This window comes from Microcebus murinus, chromosome 15 (assembly GCF_040939455.1).
Source record: "Microcebus murinus isolate Inina chromosome 15, M.murinus_Inina_mat1.0, whole genome shotgun sequence".
Taxonomy (NCBI): domain Eukaryota; kingdom Metazoa; phylum Chordata; class Mammalia; order Primates; family Cheirogaleidae; genus Microcebus; species Microcebus murinus.
The window spans coordinates 10,677,579-10,704,793 of NC_134118.1; the positions used below are offsets into that span (position 1 = coordinate 10,677,579).

At 37.9% G+C, this 27,215-nt stretch overlaps 2 protein-coding genes across 5 annotated transcripts in view; both read right to left on the reverse strand.

Moving 5' to 3' along the window:
• Positions 1 to 266, reverse strand: part of SNRNP48 (small nuclear ribonucleoprotein U11/U12 subunit 48) — a 163,068-nt gene extending 162,802 nt beyond the window's left edge. Inside the window, exon 1 of the mRNA XM_076010472.1 lies at positions 255 to 266. The gene's annotated coding sequence lies outside the window, so the exon portion shown is untranslated. The remainder of the gene's footprint in view (positions 1 to 254) is intronic.
• A 184-nt stretch (positions 267 to 450) lies between these two features.
• Positions 451 to 27,200, reverse strand: RIOK1 (RIO kinase 1). Of its 4 annotated transcripts, XM_076010470.1 has the most exons (18): positions 26,947 to 27,200; positions 26,556 to 26,670; positions 23,593 to 23,797; positions 20,981 to 21,071; positions 19,626 to 19,695; positions 18,310 to 18,352; positions 15,835 to 15,927; positions 14,627 to 14,739; positions 14,436 to 14,516; positions 13,280 to 13,366; positions 12,730 to 12,867; positions 11,928 to 12,031; positions 11,583 to 11,689; positions 8,077 to 8,142; positions 6,706 to 6,825; positions 5,450 to 5,503; positions 4,079 to 4,231; positions 451 to 2,422 (listed from the first exon to the last, which is right to left on the reverse strand). In XM_076010470.1, the coding sequence occupies exons 2-18, from the start codon at positions 26,624 to 26,626 to the stop codon at positions 2,312 to 2,314; spliced, it is 1,707 nt and encodes a 568-aa protein (XP_075866585.1). In that variant the 5' UTR covers positions 26,627 to 26,670; positions 26,947 to 27,200; the 3' UTR covers positions 451 to 2,311. The 4 variants fall into 4 exon arrangements, with proteins under 4 accessions (XP_075866585.1, XP_012609052.2, XP_012609051.2 ...); XM_012753598.2 differs by lacking the exon at positions 26,556 to 26,670; XM_012753597.3 differs by having other exon boundaries at positions 26,556 to 27,200.
• Between the last annotated feature and the right edge of the window lie 15 nt (positions 27,201 to 27,215).

Genomic DNA, 27,215 nt, shown 5'->3' on the forward strand with positions numbered 1-27,215 from the left:
AGAGGTTATCAGAAAAACATTTCTCAGGTTGGAATCGCCTACAGTACCAAATCTAGATGTTTTACAAGTGACTTTCCTCCCAGTAATGATGTAAAAGATAATGAATTGCTCCCAAACTTAGAAACAGTAAAAGATAATGAATTGCTCCCAAACTTAGAAACAGCATTACACCTAGCAAAAGATAGCTCTCAGGAGCTTGACTACTTGATGCAAACACACCAAAACAAATACTACTGGAAGATCTTGAAGATAAACTCCCCATGTACAGAATTGTTAAGTCTGCTTTTGCTTTTCTTGTGTGAATTGTAGATTATGTTAGAGGAACTGCTTTTGTGTCTCACTAAAATTATATTTCATATTTTTAACTTTAAAATCAGGGAGGGCAGATATAAACATAATAAAGAGGTCAATTTCCTCAAATAACTTACCATCAAATAAGCAGGTGCAAGCTTCTGTTTTAAGTGGAAAGTAGAGGTTTATTTACAGAAATCATTTCTAAATACAAAGCTACAACAGTCATTTCTAACATTCAGTATATGGTAAAGATTTTTTTGAAAACTAAACCGATAATGTCTTCCAATATTTGTGCTATGTTGCAATATAAGCTTTTATTTCATCTTACCCTTCTACCTCCAAACCTGCTCCACCCACATTCTTTCCCATCACAATTAAGTAGCAACTCTAGTTGTGGCTTCTTAGGTCACAAACCCTACAGTCGGTTACCCTTCACTCTTGCTCTCATACTCATCTCTTCCCTGAGCACGTCCAACCACTTCTCTCCATGTCTGCTGCTGCAGCCTCAGACCAAGCCATCAGCATCTCTAACTTGGGTTACTACAATAAACACATCCAACACCCTTGCTTCCTGGTCAATTCTCCACAGAGGCCAGAGTGATCCCTTTTTTTTTTTGAGATAGAGTCTCACTCTATTGCCCGGGCTAGAGTGCTATGGTGTCAGCCTAGCTCACAGCAACCTCCAACTCCTGGGCTCAAGCAATCCTTCTGTCTCAGCCTGAGTGGCTGGGTCTATAGGCATGCACCACTATGCCCAGCTAAATTTTTTTTATATATATATATATTTTTAGTTGGCCAATTAATTTCTTTCTATTTTTAGTAGAGACGGGGGTCTCGCTCTTGCTCAGGCTGGTTTCAAACTCCTGACCTTGAGCGATCTGCCAACCTCTACCTCCCAGAGTGCATGAGCCACCACGCCCGACCCAGAGCGATCCTTTTTAAAACAGAAATCTAATGTATCATACCTCTGCTCAAAACCCTCCCCTACCATGTACTATCTGATTTCATCTAGGACGATTTGCGCTGATTATGATCCTCTAGCCTCCTATTTCTGGAACATGTCAAGCACACTTCTGCCTCAGGGCTTCTGTCCTTGCAGCTTGCTTTGCCTATAATGCTCTTCCCTTCTGATACGCACATGACTGACCTTCAAGTCTCTGCTCCAGTATTGCCTCTCAGAGTGGCCTTTCCAGGAACCTAATTTTAAATTGCAAACCCCCACCTTCCCCAGGCACTCTCTTCTATGCATTATTTCTCTTCACAGAATTTATCACCTGATGATAGTGTTTTTTACTTATTTTGCTTAATGTCTTATCTTCCTATTAAAACGCAAACTACTTAAAGGTAGTCATTTTTGTCTGTTTTGTTTCCTGCTGTATCCCCAACACCTAAAATACTCAAATATTTGATAAATAAATGAACATGTCAAATGGTTGAATGTAAAATACCTTATGAACTAAGAGGCCCTAGCTCCAAAAAGATGAAGTGTAAGCACATTACAAATGATCATCGATGCACCCAAGAGCAGAGCTGCAGTGAAGGATTACATCAATAGCCAAGTGAATTCTTTTGTAAGTAAAACTCCTTTTACACAACATGGCCTTATAATCACATGTCAGATGGGTCTTTGGCATGTACAAAGAAAGCAAAATCAATTTTCCCAAATTTGTCCAAAGTGCCTTTACACTTACATAAATGTTGTGGATGTTCATGACATTTAAATATTTATGATGCTTCTAAAAACATATCTGCAGGAGAAAAAATATAAAAATAAAAATGTACAAAGTTCTTCATTAAAATCGTAGCTTAAGTAAATCCTGTCAACCCGAGACAGAGTCAGTGACTGGATCTAGACTCTATAGCCTAGAGATTTTACAATGAAAGCTCTTGAATCGATCTTCATAGTACCTTAAGAACAATTTGGTTAAAATCAATAAGCTATCTTCCAGATGCAGCTTAGAGTTCAAGTAAGAAAAATAACTGCTGGAAAATGACTGTACACAGTACAGTTCTCATTCTATTTGCCCCTTTTGGTCTTGGCTGTCTTCTCCTTCCTTTTTTTCACATGTTTAGGAATTTTGTTTCTTCTTTTCTCTCTCTGGGCTTCCTTGACCATCTTTTTTCTTTCCTATAAAAAACAAACAACATGTAAAAAACAAATTTAATTCACAGTAATCTTATCAGTATTATGACAAAATAAAATATATAGGATAAAAATGAGTATAACATTAAAAATGAAAATGATTATGGGTTGTTGGTAGAACTTGGGATGAAAATTGTCTTTGAGCTTTCTTAATGGAAATTTGAAAACCACCAAACACAAATATCCCTGAGGGTGTTATTAAATGTTTGCAACTACTTATTATTTTATTATTTTTTAACAAATTCCATATTCTAACAAGAAACAAAGGTAGGAAAGAAGCAAAATATTTGTTTCTAGTAGACATACAGAGAAATTGTACTAGCAATTGAGTACGTCTCTTAAAAGTCTTAGGATCTAGGCTGGGTGTGGTGGCTCACATATATATCCCTTTAACCCCTAACCCTAGACTTAAGAGACACTGCTGATTGAATGATATATGATGGCTATGTCACTACTATTTTTCTGTCTTAGCTTAATCTTTTAAAACTTATTAAATTTGGATCTTGAGACTTTTTTTAATGCATTTTAAAATTTTATTTATTTTGTGTGTGTGCACACAAGTGTGTGTGTTTAGAGGTGAAGTCTTGCTGTGTTGGCCAAGTTGATCTTAAACTCCTGACCTCAAGCAATCCTCCCACCTCGGCCTCCCAGAGTGCTAGGATTACAGATTACCACATCTGGCCTGCTTTTTCCATCTTAACTAAGCACTTATCTATCACACACTATGTCCATAACTTTTGAAGCTGGAGGTGTGACAGTAAAGCCAGCATTAATTTCTTTTTTTCTTCTTCACAATTTGACAGATAGAAGATTCATTCTTTCTGAATCTCTTAGCATCCTCAGCATAATATTATTTTTCTTACTTTAAGTTGAAAACTTTCACCTTTTTCCCTTAAAGGAAACACTTTATGGCTTCTCTGAATTGCCAACATCACCATTCTTGTGCTTTAGGGCCATTGGTTAAGTAACATACGGGTTACCCAAACACAAATACTGCAACACCACGCAACAGTTCATCTGATGACCAGATGGCTACTGAGTGACTGACAGGAGGGGAGCACGGACAGAGTGGAGATGCTGGACTAAGGGATGACTGACGTCCCAGACAGGAGGGAGCAAGACAGTGAGAGACTTTGTCCCAATACTCAGAATGGCAAGCAATTTAAAACTTACAAATTATTTCTGGAATTTTCTATTTAATATTTTCAGACTGTGGTTGACCATAACCAAAACAGTAGAAAGTGAAACCATGAATAAAGAGGGAGTACTATACAGTCTTGCATATCTGCAAATATCAGGCTAGGCTGTGAATCCTCCCTGACGTGGCTCTTCAGTATTTTACCACGAGTCAACTCCAATATCATTTGTACTTCATGTGAATGATAATCATTTTTAATCAACGTACTGAATTTAGTGCGTTGTCTTTTTATGCAGTGCCTACAGAGCTTTTAATAGCAGCCCAATCTCTAGATGATGTTACTACCAAAAGCAAAGTTCACACATACGTATTAAAATTACAATTAGAAGTACTTATTAATAATGTTTTCAGCCATCATAATCTAGCTAGATCCTTGAACAAAGAACAATGAGAGTGGCCATGCTAGCACATTGAAGACAAAGAAACGTAAGTTCTTGGCTAACCTTTTTATCAATGTCAGGGTCAGTGGTGTATTTCTTAGGATGGGCATGGTCTCCTTGTTCTTCAGAGTCTGTGTCAGAGCACTCAGAGCTTCTAGCATCTTCTGAATCAGAACAAGTCTTTTCCTTAATTTGATTTTCTAGGAGCGCAGGGACCTTGAAATGATCACAGAACCATGTTATTCTAAACTAATTAGTTATCTGTAGTTATTAAATGTGTTAATGCCAGATTTCAGGTTTTAGCCTTGCAGGTATACTTTGAAAAATAACGTCCTGTACTGAAATATCAAAACAACAGAATCAACATCAGAGAAGCAGCTTGAAAGTAGCCACAACAGCCAGGCTCATGAACATAGCCAAATGAAGGAGCCAGGGCTTTACTGGGTGACTCAGATCAATAGCAGAACTGTTCTGCTTCTTCCAGCGAATCAGGAGGATTGAGCTGGGATTTGGAAGGATATGAAATATGCATAGAGTCAAAAATAACTATTTAGTTGGACAACTTCACAGCTACTTTCCTGTAAACCACATTTCTAGCAATAAGCTAATCCAATTGAGAGAGAAAATAATATCCGAATGAGAAATTTTCATTTTTTCCTGAAATTTGAAGTTTTTCAAGCAGCAGGAAGTTTTTAAAAGAGTGAGGTTTCCTTCTTATAAAATAAAACCACATCTTTAAAAGACAATTGTACAAAAAGATTTTCTAGCTAGTGGGCTAATGGCCACAAAATCTTCTTGCTCTGGAATCCAAAGCACACCTTCTCTATAATACCTGTTATATAAAACTCAGAAATGCAAAATGCTGGAATTCCCTTAAATCAATTCTTCCCACAGAAAAGACACAATTCTCAAAAAGCAAACTGTGATCCTTCACTGAAGCTTTTAATTAGAAGATCAAAAAACATAAGGCCTGCCTTTATTACTGCCTAAGTTAAAATTACTTAATTCCTGCCCTTCCAAAATGTAAAACAAAACAGATTGTTTTAAGAAAAAAGAGCACTGCAGGAATCCAGCACGATACGACTGCTAAACACCTGATGCTGCTCTTCCACAAGCTACACACTGGTATGAGGCCACATTCCACACTTTCTCTAAGCTGGTTGTAAAAAAAACTATCAAGAAGCACATGGCCATCCTTAATAACTTCACCAATGAAGACTAAGATACAAAATGCCTCACCTACAACAGAACAATTCAGAGACAGAATGAGAAATCCATCAATCTCCAAATTTCACTATCGCGGTTAGAAAGAACACAAAAGGACATTTTTGAAAATGCCTATACACTCTGAAAGTAATTTAATTCTAATAATACTTTACATTTTATATCCTTTAAAAGAGTTTTCACATAAACAGTAACACATGTTCCTCATACCTTCTGAACTCCTGATAAATCTTTCTTCAATCCTGTGACAGTTTGGTATAGAATCTTGTAACCGAAAAGAAAAAGACAAGAATCAATATAAAGCTAGCCAGTGAAATACACACATTGCACCTATTAAGAACACTGTGGGCTAATTTATATCTCTGTGATTATAAAAAGGTATCAAAAATTTATCTCATAGTAACACAAAGTTTATAATATGGATGTTATTCACACCCACCAGGCATACCAGGCCCACAAGCCAAATCCAACTAGCTACCTGGTAGTTTTTACAGATAAATATTTGCAATCTATTTGATGATGGCAAACGCTAACTGAACTCCAATTGAGTGAAATGTTATCTGTGCCCTCCCCCAATAATTCTATTGTTCTCTTTTTAGTAGACCTGTATTATAAAAAGTTATATTCAATTATTATTGAAGTACTTCTAATTTCATGAATAAAAACTCTCTCTTGTTATGTCAATTGCCTCAATTTTTTTTTTTTTTGAGACAGAGTCTCGCTTTGTTGCCCAGGCTAGAGTGAGTGCTGTGGCATCAGCCTAGCTCACAGCAACCTCAAACTCCTAGGCTTAAGCAATGCTCATGCCTCAGCCTCCCGAGTAGCTGGGACTACAGGCATGCGCCACCATGCCCGGCTAATTTTTTCTCTATATATTAGCTGGCCAATTAATTTCTTTCTATTTATAGTAGAGATGGGGTCTCGCTCTTGCTCAGACTGGTTTCAAACTCCTGACCTCAAGCAATCCACCCGCCTTGGCCTCCCAGAGTGCTAGGATTACAGACCACTGTAATCCTAGCCACTGTGCCTGGCCAACTGCCTCAGTTTTTTTTCTTGGCTTGCAAAGCCTAAAATATTTACCAACTGGCACTTTTAACAGAAATAAATTTTTCCTGAAATGTTAATTTAAGAAAAATATATGTTAATAGATTTAGTATAATAACCATTTACACCATTAACCTAGACTTCTATATTAATCTTCCTTTTTTTGTAATTATAGTCTGTTGGACTCATTTGTGTCACCCACTCTTATAAATACCAATGAATTCCCTTTACTCTTATAAATACCAATGAATTCCCTTTACATCCAATGTGTACAGAGGACATGTTAATGCAAAGGGAACCAGTTATCTCACTAGCTCAGAAGCCAGCATTCAAGATCAGAGGAACTTCAATGGCTCAAACAGGTTTGGGACAGTCTCTTTCTTTCATCAATCTGCTTGCTACATACAAACCAAGCTACTTACATTGTCTTGTTGGGCATTCATGGCCATGTCCTCTTCCTTCAATTTCATCATTATATCCATATCCCTCTCATAATTTTTTACTTCATTCAAGGTTCTAGGAATATATGCTCGCTTAAACACCTAGCAGAGAGGAGAAACAAAATCAAAACTGTTATTCACACACTTCTGACATTCATGCAGCAGGATACCCTCGCCCCATCAAGTCACAGAGGAATCTACATTCTTCATCATTTCCAACATGATTCTCAGCCACACTGTCTGCACGCGCTGGTGTGACACCTGCTATGTGGTGTGTTAAAAGTTATATTACTAATGGTAAAACACTAAATTTTGCATATAACTTATTTTAAGGAAGAAAGAGGCCGAGGCAAGCGGATTGCTTGAGGTCAGGAGTTCGAAACCAGCCTGAGCAAGAGCGAAACCCCGTCTCTACTATAAATAGAAAGAAATTAATTGGCCAACTAATATATATAGAAAAAAATTAGCCGGGCATGGTGGCAGATGCCTGTAGTCCCAGCTACTCGGGAGGCTGAGGCAGGAGGATTGCTTGAGCCCAGGAGACTGAGGTTGCTGTGAGCTAGCCTGACACCACGGCACTCACTCTAGCCTGGGCAACAAAGCGAGACTCTGTCTCAAAAAAAAAAAAGGAAGAAAAAGAACCATGATAGCAGATTCAAAGTTATCCTTAGAATAACACTTTGTCCCGTTCATTTACATTCCTAAAAGCTTTTCTGAGTAGGAGGGAAAGGTATGAAGTTACAGTCGGAAAGCACCGCCTGGCTATGCTTTACAAAGAAGCATGTTCTTACGTGGGAAATCACCTAACTGAAAACAAGCCGAGAGCTGCTGGTAAACACAGGGTACCTCATACTCATCCATCACCCTAAGAGCTGTGAGAATTAAGAAAAAGTGCCTACTATGGATCCTTCATAAAAACATACCCTGATTCCCTGCCTAGACTAAACTAATGTTATTTTTATCAAAGCATAAATATTTAAAATCTACAATACTTCTAGAATTAACTAGAACTTAACTTCTAGAATTTTAAATGACATAAGTAATTTAAAAATTCACATTTGCAAATTAAAAACAAGCTTTTCCTTCTTCATTCATATACCCTAATAGGAGCTTAAAAATTTTTTTTCCATCCAGGACAATAAGCTAATATAACAGGTTGTTGAGTGGACTCATATAATGGAATATAAATTATGCAACTTGGCTCAGTTAAATTATGTACTATATCTCAAGGAAATACTAACATTTAAAAAATTGCTTATCTATTAAAATCAAGTTCATGCTCTAGCAACAGATAAAAAAAAGACCTCAAAACATAAGTGTTTTCTAAGGCTGTGAATGGATAATAAATCCTACCTCTTCATCCACATGATCTTGGTTAGACCTTTCTTCCTTGGTCCTTTGAGATGCTATTTCCATGGCCTTGGAAAGAAAACAAAAATTACTTTCCTTTACATTCAACCTACAGAAGACACATGCATTTCCCAATTTAAGTACAAACTTGCTCTAACCTTTACAAGTACGACCTCTTCACCACTTCTGAAAGCACTGAGTGAACTCTAATGGTGCAGGTGAGTTCTCTAGCCAGACCTCCCCACAAAGGCTGCTGTCAACCCAAAAGGAACAGAATAAATCAAACTCTTCTTTTGTAGACTAGGGGAATCCCTAGCCCCCCTTCTTCAAAAGTAATACTACTTTTCCTAATTTTTAAATAATTAGCAAAAGTATTTACTAAAGGAAAACTGAGACCCAAGGATTGAAAGAACCATCCCTAATTCCTGAGCAGTTGGTGAAGGAAATCACAAATAAGGCTGACTGCCCATAAACCTTGAGTATATGGCTCTAAGGCTCCTGCAGCAAAAACCACCAAAGGAAGCTCTTTGAGCAAACAGTGACTGAAATTAAGGTGGTGAGGAAGATTCTAAAGGGTTCTTTTGGCTTGTAAAAATTGAGTATCTATTCTCTACTTCATATAGAAGAAAGGAAAGAATAATGGGAGTAGGGTTTTTTTTAAGTGTAGACACTAAAATCAGTGTCAAAGAGTTTAGCAATAAAAATGATGTGATATTTATTGATTTAATTGACATACGTGCCAGGTATTGAATGGGTACAGGTGATACACAATAAAACTCCTGTCCCATAAGAATTTATAATCTAGTAGAGGATGACAGAATTAAAAAGAATGTAGTATAAGAACACAGTATGACTACTTGTCTTGTACTTATGTAATATGAAAATATACCTATCAAAACAATGTTTTCTGCCAAATTTCACCTGGAGAAAGCTTTCTGAACTGAGATTTAAAGTTCACCAGGCAGGCCGGGTGTGGTGGCCCATGCCTGTAGTTCCAGCTACTTGGGAGGCTGAGGCAGGGGGATCCCTTGAGCCCAGGAGTTTGAGGTTGCTGTGAGCTAGGCTGATGCCATGGCACTCTACCATGGGCAACAGAACGAGACTCTGTCTCAAAAAAAAAATTAAATAAATAAATAAGTAAATAAAGTTCACCAGGCAGAGCAAGTTGAGCAAAGGCGGAAATGGGAAGGCATTCTAGGGAAAAGGGAAAATATGAAAAGGTAGGATAAAACCTGAAAACCTGTGTAGGAGCATATGTGCCAAATGTTCAAAATTCTATGATTCAGTGACAAAAGTAAACATAGATAAGCTCGACTATAGCAAAATTAAAAACTTCTGTGCAAAGCAGGCAATCAAGAGAATGAAAAAGCAATCCATGGAATGGGAAGATATATTTGCACATCATATATCTGATAAAGGGTTAATATCCAGAAAACATAAAGAACTCCTACAACTAACTCAATAGCAAAAAACTCAAACCACATGACTAAAAAAATGACTTGAATAGACATTTCTCCAAAAAAGATATGCCAATGGCCAAGAAGCATAGGAAAAGATGCTCAACATCACTAATCATCAAGGAAATGCAAACCAAAACCACAATGAGACCCTAACAGGTATGAGATGGTATCTCACTGTCAAAAAAAAAAAAAAAAAAAAAGGCTGGGCACAATGGTGTGTACTTGTAGTCCCAGCTGCTTGAGAAGCTGAGGCAGAAGAAGCACCTGGGGCCAGGAGTTTGAGGCTGTAGTGAGCTATGATGACAGCTGTGAATAGCCACTGTACTCCAGCCTGGGTAACACAGCAAGTAAGATGCTGTCTCTTACTAACAAAACAAAACTCAGAAAATAACAGGTGTTAGTGAGGGTGTAGAGACAGAAAAAACAGAAAATAAGAAGTGCTGGTGAAGATGTGGAGAAATTAGAACGCTTGTGCAATGTTGATGGGAATGTAAAATGAGGCAGCTGCTACAGAAAACAATATGGGGGTTTCACGAAAACTTAAAACTAGAAATACCATTTGATCCAGCAATTCCACTTCTGGGTAGATTTTCAAAAGAACTGAAAGCAGAGACTTGGAGAGATATTTATATGCCCATGTTCACAGCAGCTTATTCCCAACAGCAAAAAGGCTTATGCAACATAAGTGTCCACTGACAGGTGAATGTACAAACAAAATGTGGTATACATGTACACTGACTATTATTCAGCCTCAAAAAGGAAAGAAATCCTGTCATATGCTGCAACATGGATGAACCTTGAGGACATTACGTTCAGTGAAATATGCCAGTCATGGAAAGACAAACATTGTATGATTCTACTTACAAAAGGTACCTAGAGTAGTCGAATTCATAAAGACAGAAAGTAGAAGGGTGGTTGCCAGGGGCTGGGGAGTTGTTTAAAGCGTACACAGTTTTTGTTTGGGATGATGAGAAAGTTGTGGAGATGGACAATGGCGATGGCTGCATAGCAATATGAATGTACTCAGTATCACTGAACTGCACATGTAAAAATGGTTAAAAAAGTAAATTTCTTTATGTGTACTTTACAATTTTGAAAAATTCTATATTCAGAAAGGCCCCTGAGTTACAAAGAGAAAGGATTAATGACCAAAAAACGAGTAAGTTTCTTACTAAAGATTCATGAACTCTGACAGTCTATGTAATCTGGCAGATGATTGAAGTCAAGGAACCTGGCTGCCAAGGTCACTCATTGAGGGGGGAGGGGGAAGGAAAGAAACCTTGCTCTGCCATTGGATGTTTTGCTCTGTTTTTGATTGTTCATCTGTGAAATCAGAAGGAACAGGTCTTAGGAAGCTGTCAAAATGAATAAATCACACTATACAAGCTGAGTTCCTCAGAAGTGTCATACAAATAAAAATTTGGATTTGGGTCGAGCACCCCAAATCTGAAAATCCACAATCTGAAATGCTCCAAAATCCGAAACCTTTTGAGCACCAACGTGACGCTCAAAGGAAATAATCACTGGAGGCCGGGTGCGGTGGCTCACCCCTGTAATCCTAGCACTCTGGGAGGCCGAGGCGGCGGATTGCTCGAGGTCAGGAGTTCGAAACCAGCCTGAGCAAGAGCGAGACCCCATCTCTACTATAAATAGAAAGAAATTAATTGGCCAACTGATATATATAGAAAAAATCAGCTGTGCATGGTGGCACATGCCTGTAGTCCCAGCTACTTGGGAGGCTGAGGCAGGAGGATCGCTTGAGCCTAGGAGTTTGAGGTTGCTGTGAGCTAGGCTGACGCCACGGCACTCTAGTCTGGGCAACACAGTGAGACTCTGTCTCAAAAAAAAAAAAAAAAGGAAATAATCACTGGAATATTTTGCATTTTAGACTTTCGGATTTGGGATATTCAACTCAGGTAAGAATAATACAAATATTTCAAAAATGGGAAAAATCCAAAATCTGGAACACTTCTGGTCCCAAGCATTTTGGATAAGGGATACTGAGCCTGTACTGCTATTTTCTGTGCTTTCCTTCCTCTCCCTTATTACCTTTGAGAGATAAGCATCCATGTTCTCATGTGTGATGGACGGATCTGTGACAAATTCAAAGAGCTCCCGCACAGTCATGACAGCTACGCTGTGCTTCAAAAAGAAATCTGTCAGAAGGAAAAACGTTAATGATAGCTTTTACAAACGTTAATGATAGCTTTTACATTCCAACAACTTTATAGAAAAACAAGGAGATAAAAATATATACCACCTCCCAGCAAATGGTTTAAGTGTCACTGCGCCAAATAATTTGGTTTAAGTGTCACTGCACCAATTTAGTGACAAAATCTTATACCAAACAGCTTAACTGAGTACAGAACTAAAACATGCCATATTTCCACTCACCGTTGACGTTGGCACAGTCTTTTCTCAAGAACTCCAAGGCATGTGGGTGGTCATGCTCCACGGACTGAGAAACATCAATGATGTACACATCTCCACCATGGTACCTTTTGGGACACAGATACAGAGGCTTTGAGATACTACAACTTTACTACATTTTTTTTGTTTTTAAAAATTCTACCTTTAAGAGCAAGAGGCCAGGCACGGTGGCTCACGTCTATAATCCTAGCACTCTGGGAGGCCAAGGCAGCCGGATCACTTAAGGTCAGCAGTTCGAAACCAGCCTGAGCAAAAGCGAGACCCTGTCTCTACTAAAAATAGAAAGAAATTAATTGGCCAACTAAATACATATAGAAAAAATTAGCCGGGCATGGTGGTGCATGCCTGTAGCTCCAGCTACTCGGGAGGCTAAGGCAGAAGGATTGCTTGAGCCCTGGAGTTTGAGGTTGCTGTGAGCTAGGCTGATGCCACGGTACTGTAGCCCGGGCAACAGAGTGAGACTCTGTCTCAAAAAAAAAAAGAGCAAGAGAAGTAATTCATAAAGTGACCAAGGTAGATAAGAGGCCACCTTGACTATTAAGAGATGAAAACTAACAACATTTCCAAAGTCCATTAACTCTGTTAATCAAAGTGGTCAATTCTGTAGTAAGGTCACTGAAGGCAGGGACCATATCTTACCAGGTTACCATGTGGAAGCCAACTTTAAAATTTTAGCATATAGTATGACTTCTTGGGTTGGGGTTTTGTTGTTTTAATGGATATGAAATGACTTATGGGTGGTTTCTAAGAGACAAAACATACTCACAGCATGTTAAATTCACTGAGATCCGCATGGACGAGTCTGGCATCCTGATACATTCTTCTCATGTACTGAATGACCTGTAGATACAACTCCCGAGCCTTGGATTCTGATAACTGGACGTTTTTCAAGAGTGGTGCAGGCCTTGAATAAAAATAAAATAAACAACTAAGATAAAATGACCAAGAACAAGTTTTCTTGCTTTACACTACACTGCTACATGTGTTATTCTCCTACGACTCATCGTGTGCACCATGTGTGGGACAATTTGTCTCATGACAGATAAACCATTCCAAGAAGTTGCCAACAAACAGGTGTTTTCCCAACACACTGTATAAAACATCCCTCAAACACAGGGTTACATTTCTGTTATTCTGAAGCATTTTGGGACTTTAAAAGGTAGAATAAATTGAAAACACTTATACTCTAACACAGTAGGAAAGATTCGTGAAAAAGTCATTGAAATGGGAAATATTCGTATTATATATTGGATAATTCAAAGTACTTAAAAAATACAGTTTTAAGAATGTAATTATTAGGCCCTCCAAATACTTACATGTCATCTTTACCAATGAAACCCATAACAAGAACATGACTTCTTAGCATTATTGGTTCTGGACATGGTATCTCTGCTGTGTTTAGCCTGTGACATTTTCACAGATAAAAGAACAATTGAAAACTTGAAAAGGCATCTAAATAAATTCAATAGCTACAGCCCACATGATTAATATTGCTGTTAGGAGATAGCACCAAGACCTCTCAATTTTATTATTATATTTCATAAACTCTAAGACAGCAATGATTTTTAAGTGTTACCATTATGTACCATGTAAACTGACAAAACACTGGTAATTAAACTATTATATCCCATATCTTGTAACCACCCAATCCAATTCTAGAATTGTTAAAACTGTGAAAAAAATGTGCATCTTAGAATTGATGAAATAGAACAGAGATGTCAACAATTAGCCTTTGAGTTGATCAGACTGAAAAAATGCTTCATAAAAATAGCTGGACCCATACCTAAAAGCTAGCTGAGCACAAGATTTCAGGACTTTCAAAATAAGTAGTACTTGCTTAATTAATACTAAACTGTCCAATGTATACCACCTGTGTACAGCATGTAAGAAGTTAAAAGACTGAAAAAAAGAAAAAAAAAACCTCCAAAATTTTAAAGAAATTTGATCTCAACTAGGTAAGAGGCCTTTACCTGATAAATAGGTGTTAGCACAAACAAAGACTATGTAAATGTGTCCAAACTATACTGAAATAGGAAAAGGAAACTATGATAAAGAGTTTAGGACCTAACAAGATTTTATTACAAAGTGACACATCATTATCACCACCTAATTGTGTCACTATTCTGCCTAACATCCTGTAACAGACAGTTCCTTATTATCCTCAGGACAACCTAAATGTTTTCACATGGCTTACAAGACTCTCCAAGGTATCTAGTCTTGCTGAATAAAAATGATCATGCCAGAATTTTTCTGTAATGGATTCTTAGAATAGAAAATAGAATAAGTAGTTCTTATTTGTCCAGAAATTTGTTTCTATGGCTTACTTCAGCAGATCTAGTAGCACTGAATGGCCCCTAAGAAGTCTAAGCGGTTCCTACATTTGGGCAGACCCACACTAGGATCTGCTGGCAGGAAGGGCCCAAGGTGACAAGCAGGGCACAACACAGACATAAATACAACTCAGATAGTCACCTGATTAAGTTCCTCATTTCTTTTTCTGCCCAAGTTTTCACCATTTTTCTAGGGTTTCCTTTACAATAGCCATGACGAAACCTTGAACAAGAAAAGTATTTGTTACTTCAATCATTCCATTATTCTGTTTTAATGTTTTAGGAAACAGAAATGAAACCAACTTTGGGGTAGGGGAAAGAATCTGAGCTCACCTGAATTCCCCACTTACATACTTATCCCGGTCTTTGAACACCAAAATAGAAGTTTTATAAATTTTGATAGCTCTGCTGTCTCCATTTGCTGTGCTAGCATGGTAGACATTAGCCTATTTTAAGTCAAAAACAGGGAAAATGAAGTTTGTGTTAATAACTACAAACATTTTTTTACTTTTTCAACTTATTTGATTCTAACCTCAAGAGTCTAGTGAGCTGAAATAACATACATAAAGAACAACACTACCTCTGAAGATGTGAATTAAAATATGAAGCACCTTATCAAAAGGAACAGTAAATATGTCTCCAATACACATAGTCATGTACTGCATCATGACACTGCAGCCAACCACAGCCACATATGATGGTGGTCTCATAAGATTATAATACTGTATTTTTATTGTACCTTTCCTATGTTTAGATATATAAATACTTATGCTATAATTGCCTACAGTATTCAGTACAATAACATGCGATATAATTTTGCAGCATAAGAGCAGTAGGCTATACTATATAGCCTAGGTATAGCAGGCTATACCACCTAGGTTTGTGTAATTACACTCTATGATGTTCACACAACAACAAAATTGCCTAACGATACATGTCTCAGAAGTGTCCGTCATTAAGCAACACAATACTGTCAATAAAATATGGGATCCCCATATGGGATAAGTGGTTTCAAACTTTTTAATATCTCAAGTGTACAGAAAATATTTAAATACGTTCTTACATCTCATAATTTATAAATTGAATTTTACTGAGAACTGCTTCCCACAGAATAAGCTGCTAATTAAAGAACACCATGTCTGTCCTTCTCTATATCTATATATAAAGAAAAAAATGAGAAAAGACTCACTGACTCATAGAAATGAGACCATAAACCCCCTCCTCCATTAGTAATGTTTTGATTAGGATTCAGGCCTGTAATAAGTTGACCACCTAAGCTTATTGCTGGGCACAACTAATTAGACTCAATGCATTAATGGTAGTGAAAAGGCATGGTTATGTGCACGACCTTCTACCTAGCCATAAATATTAATAAAGCCAGTTTCAGAAACATTGTATTAAAGTCTCTTGACCTGTGTTATGGTTTTGTTTTGTTTTTCTTTTTAAAGGCACAATGCATTTACTAAGTGCCTTAGTTTCACTTGGTATCTGAAATAAGAAAACTAACATGAGAGCATTCAGTCATCCAAAGAAAAGCTCACTTCTTTCCCCGTGCTAATGCAGCCATTTATCTCTGATATGATTCCTCTAGTCAACATCTTGAACAAAATCATTCGTGTTCTGGGATCCAACACCTAAAAAGAAATGCAAAAAATTAAAAACTCACAAAGATGGTACCAAAACTTCTCATTAAATCCTGTGACAATTACTAAACTTAAGAGCTATTCTCGTTGACTACAAGAGAGTAGTGAGTCACTATTATGGCGCTTTTATTCACTCTGATTTTTAACAAATAAAATGTGAGGTAAAAGTCAAAGGAACCAGAGACGACAAACCAACAAGTTTATCCAGTCATGGAACTCAAAGTCTACCAAGCCCAAGAGAAACAGAAATTGACTCTTAGCCAACGTTAGCTAATAGAAATATAGTTAATGAAATACAGAAATATAATGCAAACTATGTAAGTAATAGTATATTTTGTAGTCACCACATTAAAAGAAACAAATGAAATTAGTTTAGTATTTTATTTAACCCAATATATCAATGCTACCATTTCAACATGTATCAATATAAAAAGTCTTTAGTGAGTTATTTAACCTTTTTTTTTTATACTATGTCTTCAAATCCCATTATTTTTTATACTATGTCTTCAAATCCCTTTCATATTTACTGCACATCTTGATTCAGGCTAGCCACATCTCAAATGCTCAGTGGTTACTGCATTACAAAAGGCTCTCCAAAGGCTCAGCTTTGCTGAATAAAAATGAATTCTGGCAGAATTCTTCTGTCTTTAAACCAGGGGTCAGCACCCTACAGCCCATGGACCAAGTCCAGGCCACTGCTTGTTTTTCTATAGCAAACTAAGAATTGGTTTTATATTTTTATAAGAGCTGCTTAGTAAAAAAAAAAAAAAAAAAAAAAGAATATTCAACAGGAACTCTATGTGAATGTGAGCCACATGCCTAAAATATTTATCAGTTGGCTCTTTCACGAATCTGCAGACCTCTGCCATTATAGATGAGTAAATCAGGGTAAGTCTCCTTCCAAGTCACAGTAGTTGATTTTCAGTAAAAAGGATTTCAAAGTCCTCTTTAACAAACGGAAGGCAATGAATTTAAGATCTGTTCTTATCCATCTCCGAAACTAAGTAGCCAAATATTGAATGCAATTTCAAGGGACACCTGCCAATAGGACCTCCTGGCTCATGTGGGCCCTCCAGTTCCTGGGGTAAGACAGTATAATACTTTAGGGTCTATGCTTCAAAGAGCTGGCTCTGGTCATGCCAGAAACCTAAGGCTATAAACAAAATAACCTTGGAAGACTGCAAGATTAAAAGCCAACCCACAGCCATTGCAACTGAAGAAGGAAGAGAGAGCGAGTTGAATAGGCACTGATTTCTATTCCCTTGCTACTGCAACAGTAAGCAAAGAGGGGAAGTCAGCTGGTTGAGTACAGGAATCTAGGTAGAGACCTGCCTTTCTGCAAAACTGGTAGTTAGACAAGTGAAGAGCATAGGAAATAGCGACATACCAAATGGCCTAAGAACAAAATGGGAAAAAAGAAATGACAAATTTATGGACAAGTATATATTTTTAAAAGACAGCTTAAGATTCAAGCCATATACTTGACCATTCAAAATTAATTTTGAAAGAGAAAAAAGGATTTTCTGCCTAGGTTATTTTACGGTCTTTGAAGCTTAAAGCTGCCTCATCTTTCTGAGGTGGACTGTATTTTATTTTCAACCACAGAAATGAATCACACAAAATGAATTGGACAATGAAGACCTAGGCCCCAGCCCCTGATTCTGCCCAATGGTGGAATTCTTTAACTGCACCGATAGTTCTGGATCTCAGCTTAGGTGCTATGACTGAGGTATGAGAGAAAGGGTGCTTACGTCTTAAATCAAGGATCTGATGGTAAAAAGGGCTACTATTCCAAAATGTGTCTTTGTGTGTAAGTGTAAGGGAAGGGGAGAGAAGTGGCAATAGCGATGTTCTGACCTTTTTTATTACTTTCCTCACATCAAAAATGTGAGCCATTGCTAACTTCCAATCAGGACAAAAATTAGGGAAACATTTTTCTACTTCTTGAATAGCAAAAATAAAATAAGCATAATTTCTAAACAACAACAAAAAAAGAATTTCTAATTGGAAATTTGAAAGCATTACCTGCCTCTCTTTCTCTCTCATACCTACACCCCCCTGCTTTGTGGCAGATACCCAACCTATCTTCTGGGAAAGCTCATAAAATTCCAGCAACACTTAAGAAAGATTCCTGGTCTAATAATTTCTCTGCTTCCCGTAAGAAAGGTGGCTTTGCATGGCCATGGTAATCTACCAATAATCCTATTATAAAGCAAAACGTAGATCTCTAAACTCAAAACTACAAAAAGGAGTAATTTTATATAGAAGTAATTTTAAGCAACATTAGCATTAAGCAAGAAAGAGGAAAGCAAACTACAAAGAGAAAAGAAATGCTAATTTAAAATAAGAGCTTGCAATAAATTTAAACGGTACCTGTTCTACCGTTGCTCTGTCTGCTTTATCTTTGATGCGATACCTAACCAAAAACAAAAAAGTGCAGTTGACATATTCAAAAATCAGTGAGAAGCCGAAGAAAAACTTCTAAATGTACTTTATTTCATGAAAATTCCTAGTTTCTTTAATAACAGATTTTATGATCTGATTGTAGATTCTTCACTATATAACTGAGATATAACTGAGAACTGATGTATGATCTTAATGAAATCTTCTATTATATAGTGATTATACTTTATAGTTATTAGCATATAAGAGAAATTAACCAGATCTTAGATAATGACTTGAGAACAGAACTGTAAACAAAATCAGTTCTCAGTTATATCATTATTTAGTTTTTAGTCTTCCCTTGAATTTTAAAAAAATATTTCATGAAAAGAAATAATTCTTTTTATTTATCTATTTATTTTTTTGAGACAAAGTCTCACTCTGTTGCCCGAGCTAGAGTGCTGAGTCAGCCTAGCTCACAGCAACCTCAAAGTCCTAGGCTCAAACAATCTTCCTGCCTCAGCCTCCTGAGGAGCTGGGACTACAGGCATGCACCACTATGCCTGGCTAAATTTTCTATATATTTTTAGTTGTTCAGTTAATTTCTTTCTATTTTCAGTAGAGATAGGTCTTGCTCTTGTTCAGGCTGGTCTCGAACTCCCGAGCTCAAACAATATGTCCACCTTGGCCTGCCAATAATTCTTAATAAGGTTTAAAAAAGGAGCATTTTTATACATTTTAGTTTAACTGAAATCTATGAACACTATTACTCTAATGAGAGCACATCTGTCAATTTCACAAGATTATAGTTTTACTATGTATTTTTTTCTTTTCTTGACACAGGGTCTTACTCTATTGCCCTGGCTAGAGTGCCATGGTATCAGCCTTGTTCGCAGCAACCTCAAACTCCTGGGGGCTCAAGTGATCCTCCTGCCTCAGCCTCCCGAGTAGCTGGGATCACACACACCACCATGCTAAGCGAATTTTTAAATTTTTTTATAGAGATGGGGTCTTACTGCATTGCTCAGTATGGTCTTGAACTCCTAGCCTCAAGTAATCCTCCACCTCAGCCTCCCAAAATGCTAGGATTACAGGCGTAAGCCACAGATGGCACCCAGCCACCATATATTTTCTTAAGAAGATTCATTTAATATTTTCAATTTACAAAGGCATTGGCTACCCTGATTTAAGGTGAAACAAACAGAAATTGGTTTAAGTATATAAATGAACATCCTTTGTAAAAGAATTATGACCAAGATGATACTTAGTCCTTATCACCCATGTTTTATCATTAAAATATTACTTACATATCTGCTTCCTTTTGTCTAGACTTTTCGGCAACTTTATTTATGACAGAATCCGTAACATTTAGCTTATCTAAAAATATAAGAAACCCACAATGTAAATAATATGTAAAACAAAAAGACATTTTTTTTTCTTTTTTATTTCAGCATATTATGGAGGTACAAATGTTTAGGTTATGTATATTGCCCTTGCCCCTCAGGCGTGTCCATCCCCACCCCCCCAATGGTCCGCACCGCACCCATTAGGTATGTATATACCCATCCCCTCCTCCCCCCTCCCATCTGCCTGACACCTGATGAATGTTATTGCTATATGTGCACTTAGGGTTGATTAGTTAAAACCAATTTGATGGTGAGTACATGTGGTGCTTATTTGTCCATTCTTGGGATATTTCACTTAGAAGAATGGGTTCCGGCTCTATCCAGGATAATACAAGAGGTGCTAGATCCTCATAAAAAGACATTATTAACAGTTTTGGTGAATAGGATACTTCTCCCCTCTTCCTTCTCTTCTATACTTCCTAAATGTTTTATTATAGATAGAATATATTTTAGTAATGAAAAAAAATTTTAATGTTTTTAAAGGCAAGAACTAAGTTGTGATTCCTTCATAAAAAGTGTTACTTTCATTACTACAGGTATAACTTTTGAACCACAGAATTATAGATGCAGAAATTCCTCAAAAAGATTATATCTGTAGGTTAAATTTCAGACACTTGTTAATATTCTGTATGACTAATACAGATAATATAACTGCCTGAATTCCACGTTAATTCTAAAAACTTTAGTTTCACTTCAAGTTATAGGTCTATGATGGACAATGAAGACCCTTAAATACTTATATTAATTCAGCATGCATTGACAGCTTATACAAGAGACACTGTGCTAAGTTGATAATAACAAGTGAGGTCTACAACAATAGAAATATGGCCTTACATTTTTTAGGAGGTGATGATTCAAATCAACATTCTGATTCCCTGCATTAAACAACTCACTAAATAATTAACTTACATAAAGTCTCCAGTAAAACAAAATGTAACTAAAAAACTCATTTTTAACATCCTACTACAAGATGACCCTACTACCAAAAAATCTAATATAGAACAGACAATAACTTGAATACGCATCTGTAACTTCACATTCCTACAGGGTGAGAAAACAGAACTAAAAAAGGACAAACTAAAGTCTTCCCTTGAAGCCATGTTTCTAAATCACTTAAAGTTTTATTTTCTCTAAACATTATTATTGAATCAATAACACTTGAATGTATTAATTTCTTGATCTAATAAAACTGCATAACACTGGTTTGTGAAGAATTTCCTCATAGCCCAGTAAGGTAATATATTTTGTAAACTCACCTAGATTAATTTTATTCTCAAATTTCCGTAAGACCTTGTCTGCTGGAGTAGACATTTTGGCTGAACTGCAGTTGGAAATCTGTCGATTTGCCTAGAAGAAATGAATTCCCGTGTCTAAGGCACTAGTTGTAAACACAAACCTAAAGTTCATGATCACATGGTATTTTAGTTCACAGTTAGCTATTAAAGCATCCATACTAAGAAGAGTAACCTATGGTAAGAATCAATCAAATTTGCTCGTGAAATTTTTTTTAAAAGGCATTTAAAATAGAGGTTAAAGCTGCTGGCTAAAAGGGTCTGCATAATCTGTTGTTTTTTCTTTACTTCTCTATGACGTATTCCTATTATTAAAAATAAATTAAAATTATATGTATTTTTCTAATTTGACTTTATAGATTTAAAATTTGAGAATGTTCATTTATCTCCATCAGGTATAATAAAAGAACTAAGATGAACATTAAACTGGTTCAAAAAAAAACCAAAAAAACAAACTGGTTCAGAAGTTAATTTTGGGCCCAATAGCTCAAGAAAGGGAAAGATTTAAGTATGAGGCTTAGCCCTTAGATTGGTACTATGCACAACTTAAATAATGGCAAAAAGGAGAAAAAAGGAGAGATGACATCCAAAACACTTAAATAAGAGCACAATAGATAAAAAAGGGTCTATAACAATTATTGATTCAATCCTCTTATCTAAACATGGAACACTGTGGTTGAGTTATTTCTTATTTGCATAGAACTTAAAATTCCATTAACCTTTTAAAATAGTTTTTAAATTAAGATAACACATGTTCACAGTAGAAAATGTAGACAAAATTTTAATCACCTATAATCCCAGTACCCAATGATAACATTTAAACACATATACTTCCAGTTTTTTTCCCCAAACTTTCTTTCTTTTTTTTTTTTGAGTCAGAGTCTCACTCTGTTGCCTGGGCTAGAGTGTCATGGCATCAGCCTACCTCACAGCAACCTTAAAGTCCTGGGCTCAAGCAATCCTCCTGCCTCAGCCTCCCGAGTAGCTGGGACTACAGGCATGTGTCACTATGTCCAGCTAATTTTTTCTATATATTTTTAGTTGGCCAATTAATTTTTTTCTATTTTTAGTAGAGACAGGGTCTTGCTCTTGCTCAGGCTGGTTTTGAACTGATCTTGAGCGATCCGCCTGCCTTGACCTCCCAGAGTGCTAGGATTACAGGTGGAGCCACCGCATCCAGCCCCCAAACTTTCTTAAAAGGCATTATGGGCCGGGTGCAGTGGCTCACGCCTGTAATCCTAGCTCTCTGGGAGGCAGAGGCGGGCAGATTGCTCAAGGTCAGGAGTTTGAAACCAGCTTGAGCAAGAGTGAGACCCCCATCTCTACTATAAATAGAAAGAAATTAATTGGCCAACTAATATATACAGAAAAAATTAGCTGGCCATGGTGGGGCTGCCTGTAGTCCCAGCTACTAGGGAGGCTGAGGCAGTAGGATTGCTTGAGCCCAGGAGTTTGAGGTTGCTGTGAGCTAGGCTGACGCCACAGCACTCACTCTAGCCTGGGCAACAAAGCGAGATTCTGTCTCAAAAAAAAAAGGCATTATGCTCTATGTTGAAATTGCTTGAAGCTTCACCATGAATCAAGGGAGGAGTTACCAAAACAAGACCCCAAGGAACTGTGAAATATCTTTCTTTCTTTCTTTTTTTTTTTTAAAAAACACATGCATCTAGTCCATGATATAGCTGCTTTAATAGTCAAAGGAATATCACCGGTTTCCCCCCCCCTCCATATCTTTCAGTAATCTTTATGCTCCAGGAAGAGGTATCATGTTAATCCTATGCTCTGCAAACGCCTAACATAGTTGGTACTTCCAGTTTGAGAAGCAGGATCTACATGGTTTGGTAACTTGTTTGTTGCATACAGTAGATGCTGCAACATATCCATCTATCATATGGCAGATGATGGTGAACATATTCTCATGTCATTAATACAGTCTTCCATTGCAAAGCATTCTGTGGCTACATAATGACCATTGTGTGCATTAGTTCTACAGTAAATTTAATCAAGGTTCAAGGTTGTTTCCAATGTTCTTCTACCATAAACTATCCTAGAGGACCATTCTTGTAACTAAATTTTGGCACATTCCTAGAATTGCTGAATAAAGTGTTTGTAAACTTTTAAAGTTTTTATCGCATACCAATTTATCCTACAAATAATTACACCTATTTACTTGACATTAAATGACATATTTCATGTCTTTGTCAGTTTCACAGGTGAAAAAATGTCATGTATACTAAATTAATCTGCATTTCCTTAATTACTAATGAGGCTGAACTTCTTCACTTCACTAATGATTAATGATTTGTAGTAAGCTGCCTATTCATGTCCTTTCCTATATGGATTTTTAAGCTCATAATCTTATGATGCCTTAAATAACTCTTTTTAACTTATTGATTCTGGAAAGAATCCACACCCAGGAAATTATCAGAAATATAGCACGGATAAAGAGTGAAAATCAATAAAGGCCAGGGCTATAGGACAATATAACCTGAAGAAAATCTTTCAGCTGTTCGAGAATCACAAAATGTTTTTTTAAAAAAGAAGATATAAGATGTATAGAATCATTTATAAAATACCTGTGGGTTACATCCTCCATTGTAGGCATAACCTTTGGTGAGCTTTCCAACTCCTTCATCCCAGTCCCAATCATCGTCATCATCATAATCCTCCTCCTCCTCATCTTCTATCTCACCTTCATTCTTCTTCTCACTCACATTACCTTGAAGGTCTTTAAATAGAATGTCATCCTCCTTTTTGATTATCTTCAAGTCTGTGTTTTCACTAGAAGTAAGAATGTTTTGGCATATTTAGACATAATCTAACTGAACTCACATATTAAGATATAATAAACTAAACAGTAAATCTAAAAAGTTTCTTTATACTATATCTCACAATAAGCTTTCTTAATACCAAGTTCTCCTGTTTTTCAGTTCTGTTGCAGTTGTTGCTTATTCTCCATGCCCAAAGCCCACTAGGGAAAAAGTACATCAAGTGTTAAATCCGCTTCTGCCTTGGTGAAGTTAGAATTTACATTGTTCTCTTCTCTGTTGAATAAACTAACTTTGATGAGTACACCAGATTTGACTCTAGGAAAATCATTCGCAGAGTTATTTTCAGAGAAAGAAAAGCTTTCTGACAAAATTTGGGAATAAGTCTAATGCAGCCTTACCCTGAACTCAATACCATTTGCAACAAAAGGAGCTTGTATCAAGATATGTGTTACAAAAAACTCCAAAGCACCCTTGTTCATGAAGAGAAGGAATGTTCAATTTATAAGACAGCAGAAGTGGGGACTGTCCAACTGGGAGAAGAGGTCCAGGGTAAAGGAAACACAATTGGTAAGGTCTTTTCCCCACTCCTCTCCCCTATGTGAGCATTCAGGCCCAGATCTTCTTAGTTTTTAAAGAGAAGCCAAAAATCTGGATTTTTGTGTAAAATCTTCCACTTAATTGACATATTTACTTTTTACAAAACACTGTGCATATCAAACAAAATACAACTGCAGGCCAAATTTAAAAGGGTTCCTTGCCAGTTCTGACCTCTCATGTAGAGAATAGAGACAGAAACCATATTCAACAACTGATAATATGCACTACCAGCTTAACAGTCAGACATGAGTTTAAGTAAATTCAGATTTATTAATTAGTCACGGCTAGGAGGGCTCCAAATCCCCACAGACATGGGTAGAAAGAAAACAAAATAATCACTAAATGCCTGCTATTTACTAGGACTTCTTGAATATAATCCATAAATTGATACTTTAGTTGCCAATAACCTAGGGTGACATGTTAAAGTTATAACTGCATTTGCACACAGGCTTCTCAACCTCAGCCAGATAATTCTTTGTTGTGTGAGACTGTTTCATACAACATAGATGTTAAGCAGCATCTCTGGTCTCTCTCTACCACATACTACTAGTGCACCACCAACTCCAGTTGTGACCAAAAAAAATGTCAGAAATTGCCAAAAGTCCCCTGGGGGTGCGGTGAGGATGACAAAATCACCCCCAGTGGAGGACCACTGAGTTATCCTCACAATATCTTGCACTTAATGGTAAATTAGTGCACTCTCACTACCATTAACGATTACCAGCTACACTGGCTATGTTTCTTCTTCCTGCTTAACTTCTTGCCTAAGGCCTTTTGTAAATTGATCTGTAACCAGAAAATTGGAATGCCCTTCCCATTTCTCTGGCTAAACCCTACCCACCCTTCCAATATCATCTTACTGTCAGTTGCTCAGGGAAGTTTTTCCTATTCTTCACCCATTTCTCCTTTGTACTACTTACTCAATTCTAATACATATAATTTGTCTAATTATTAATATTTATTATCAGTTTTCCCGGTTGAGTGCAAGCTCTGTGTCAATCAGGGTGTTTACCAATATATACTTACCACCTAAAACTAGACCTGACACACAAAAAGCAGTCAACAAGCATTTACTGAAAATATCCCCAACTGATTAATAAAATCTACATGTATTGAATCCTTACTATAAACAGAAAGTACAAACCATTTTTTCAGAATTTCAAAACAATTCTATGTTTCATTTTACTTTTAGGTAGGAGTAATCCTTCATTCCTCTTTCCTCAGTTCCCACATCCAATCCACCGCCAAACCCTACCACTTCTACCTTCAGACATATCTCTAGGACCTGAGCTCTAGTTTCTTCCATCTTTGAATGTGATTACTTCATTACTTTTGAACTGGTCTCTCTGTTCCAAGCTTGCCCTCCATAACCATCTTCTACACAGAATGATTCCCATAAATTATAAATCAGACGATGTCACTCCTCTGCTAAATTCTCCCATGTCTTTTTATTAATATAAGACCTAGAATAATTTCGACTGTTTAGTATTCCTTGTAAAGCTCTACATAATCTGGCCCCTTCTCACTACCTCCACTGTTGCTCTAGGCCTCCTGGTGGTCTTCCTTACACAGCTAAGAAGGATTCCACCGTCAGACATCTGTACTTGTCACTCCGCCTGAAATGCAGTTCCTTCCGTTCTTCCCAAGATTAGCTCCTTGTCATTCAAATCTGGACTTAACCCTTCCCTGGCCATTCAGTTATTACTTAGTATACCAACCTATTGTAGTCATCTGCATGGTATATATCATTTGATTTTTTTAATGGTATGCCCTCCCTAGTAGAAGGTAAAGTTCCATGACAGCAGAGAGTTGCTTCGTCTTGTTCGTCATTATCTCCAGTACCAAGGAAAGAACATGGGACACAGTAAGTGCCCAATAAACATTTGTTGAACGCTGAATGCAGATAAACCGCAAAATCCTTTGTTTGCAATCACTATTCCCAACTCTGCCTTTGAGCGACGCTGAGTGACCTGGGAACCGCTGACTTCCTCGAAAAGTGGCTTTCAACTCTGCCGCAATTTTTGTGCCGACTGGAATGCACAAAGAAGCAAAAGACTGAGTGATGAACCACCAGCCTCCCTGTAAACCACAAATCAGTGTCAACTCCCCGAGAGGGCGGAGAGGGAGAGAGCAGAATCCGAACAGGGTCGGTGTGCTCTACGTCCGTCTACCTGTCGGAGGAATCCGCATCGTCGAACTGCCCGGGGACCACCCGGCTCATCAGCAGCCGCCGGTAGTCCATGACCGCCGCGCGCCGAGCTCTCAGCGCCACCGGAAGCCGCCCGCCTGAGGTGGGACAGGAACGGCACAGAGAGGGCTTTACCCGCGGCCTATCCAACTGCCCCTGCGCGGATCCCAGCCTGGCAAACCGCGCAGAAGCGGGCCAGCCACGCCTGCCACGTGCTACCGGGGTCCCGACTACAGCACAAGCACCCCGACTATCCCGAAGCCCCGCCCGGAAGCCCCGCCCCATTCGGAAGTGGGGCCCGACCGGAAGTTCCGGCCCCCGCGCCGGGCGGCGCACCCGCAGCTCGCTCCGGACGGTGCAGGGGAGGGACGTACCGACCGCAGTGTCAGGCAGGTGTAGTGAGTCGCCTGCCCGTCTGGGTGTGTGCCGGCCGTTCCTCCCACAGCTCTTGGTGTCCGCACTGTCCTTTGTGTTCCCTCTCGCAGGCGGACGCGCCGGCTAGCCCGCGGGCTGTTGGGTCTAGTGGGGCTCACACCGTCATAACTTCACTACGCTGGGAACACAGACGCCGAAGCTCCCCACGCGCAGCCGCCGTGGGGCGGACGGGCCCGAGGTCGGCTCCTTTCCAGCCGGGATAGGCTGG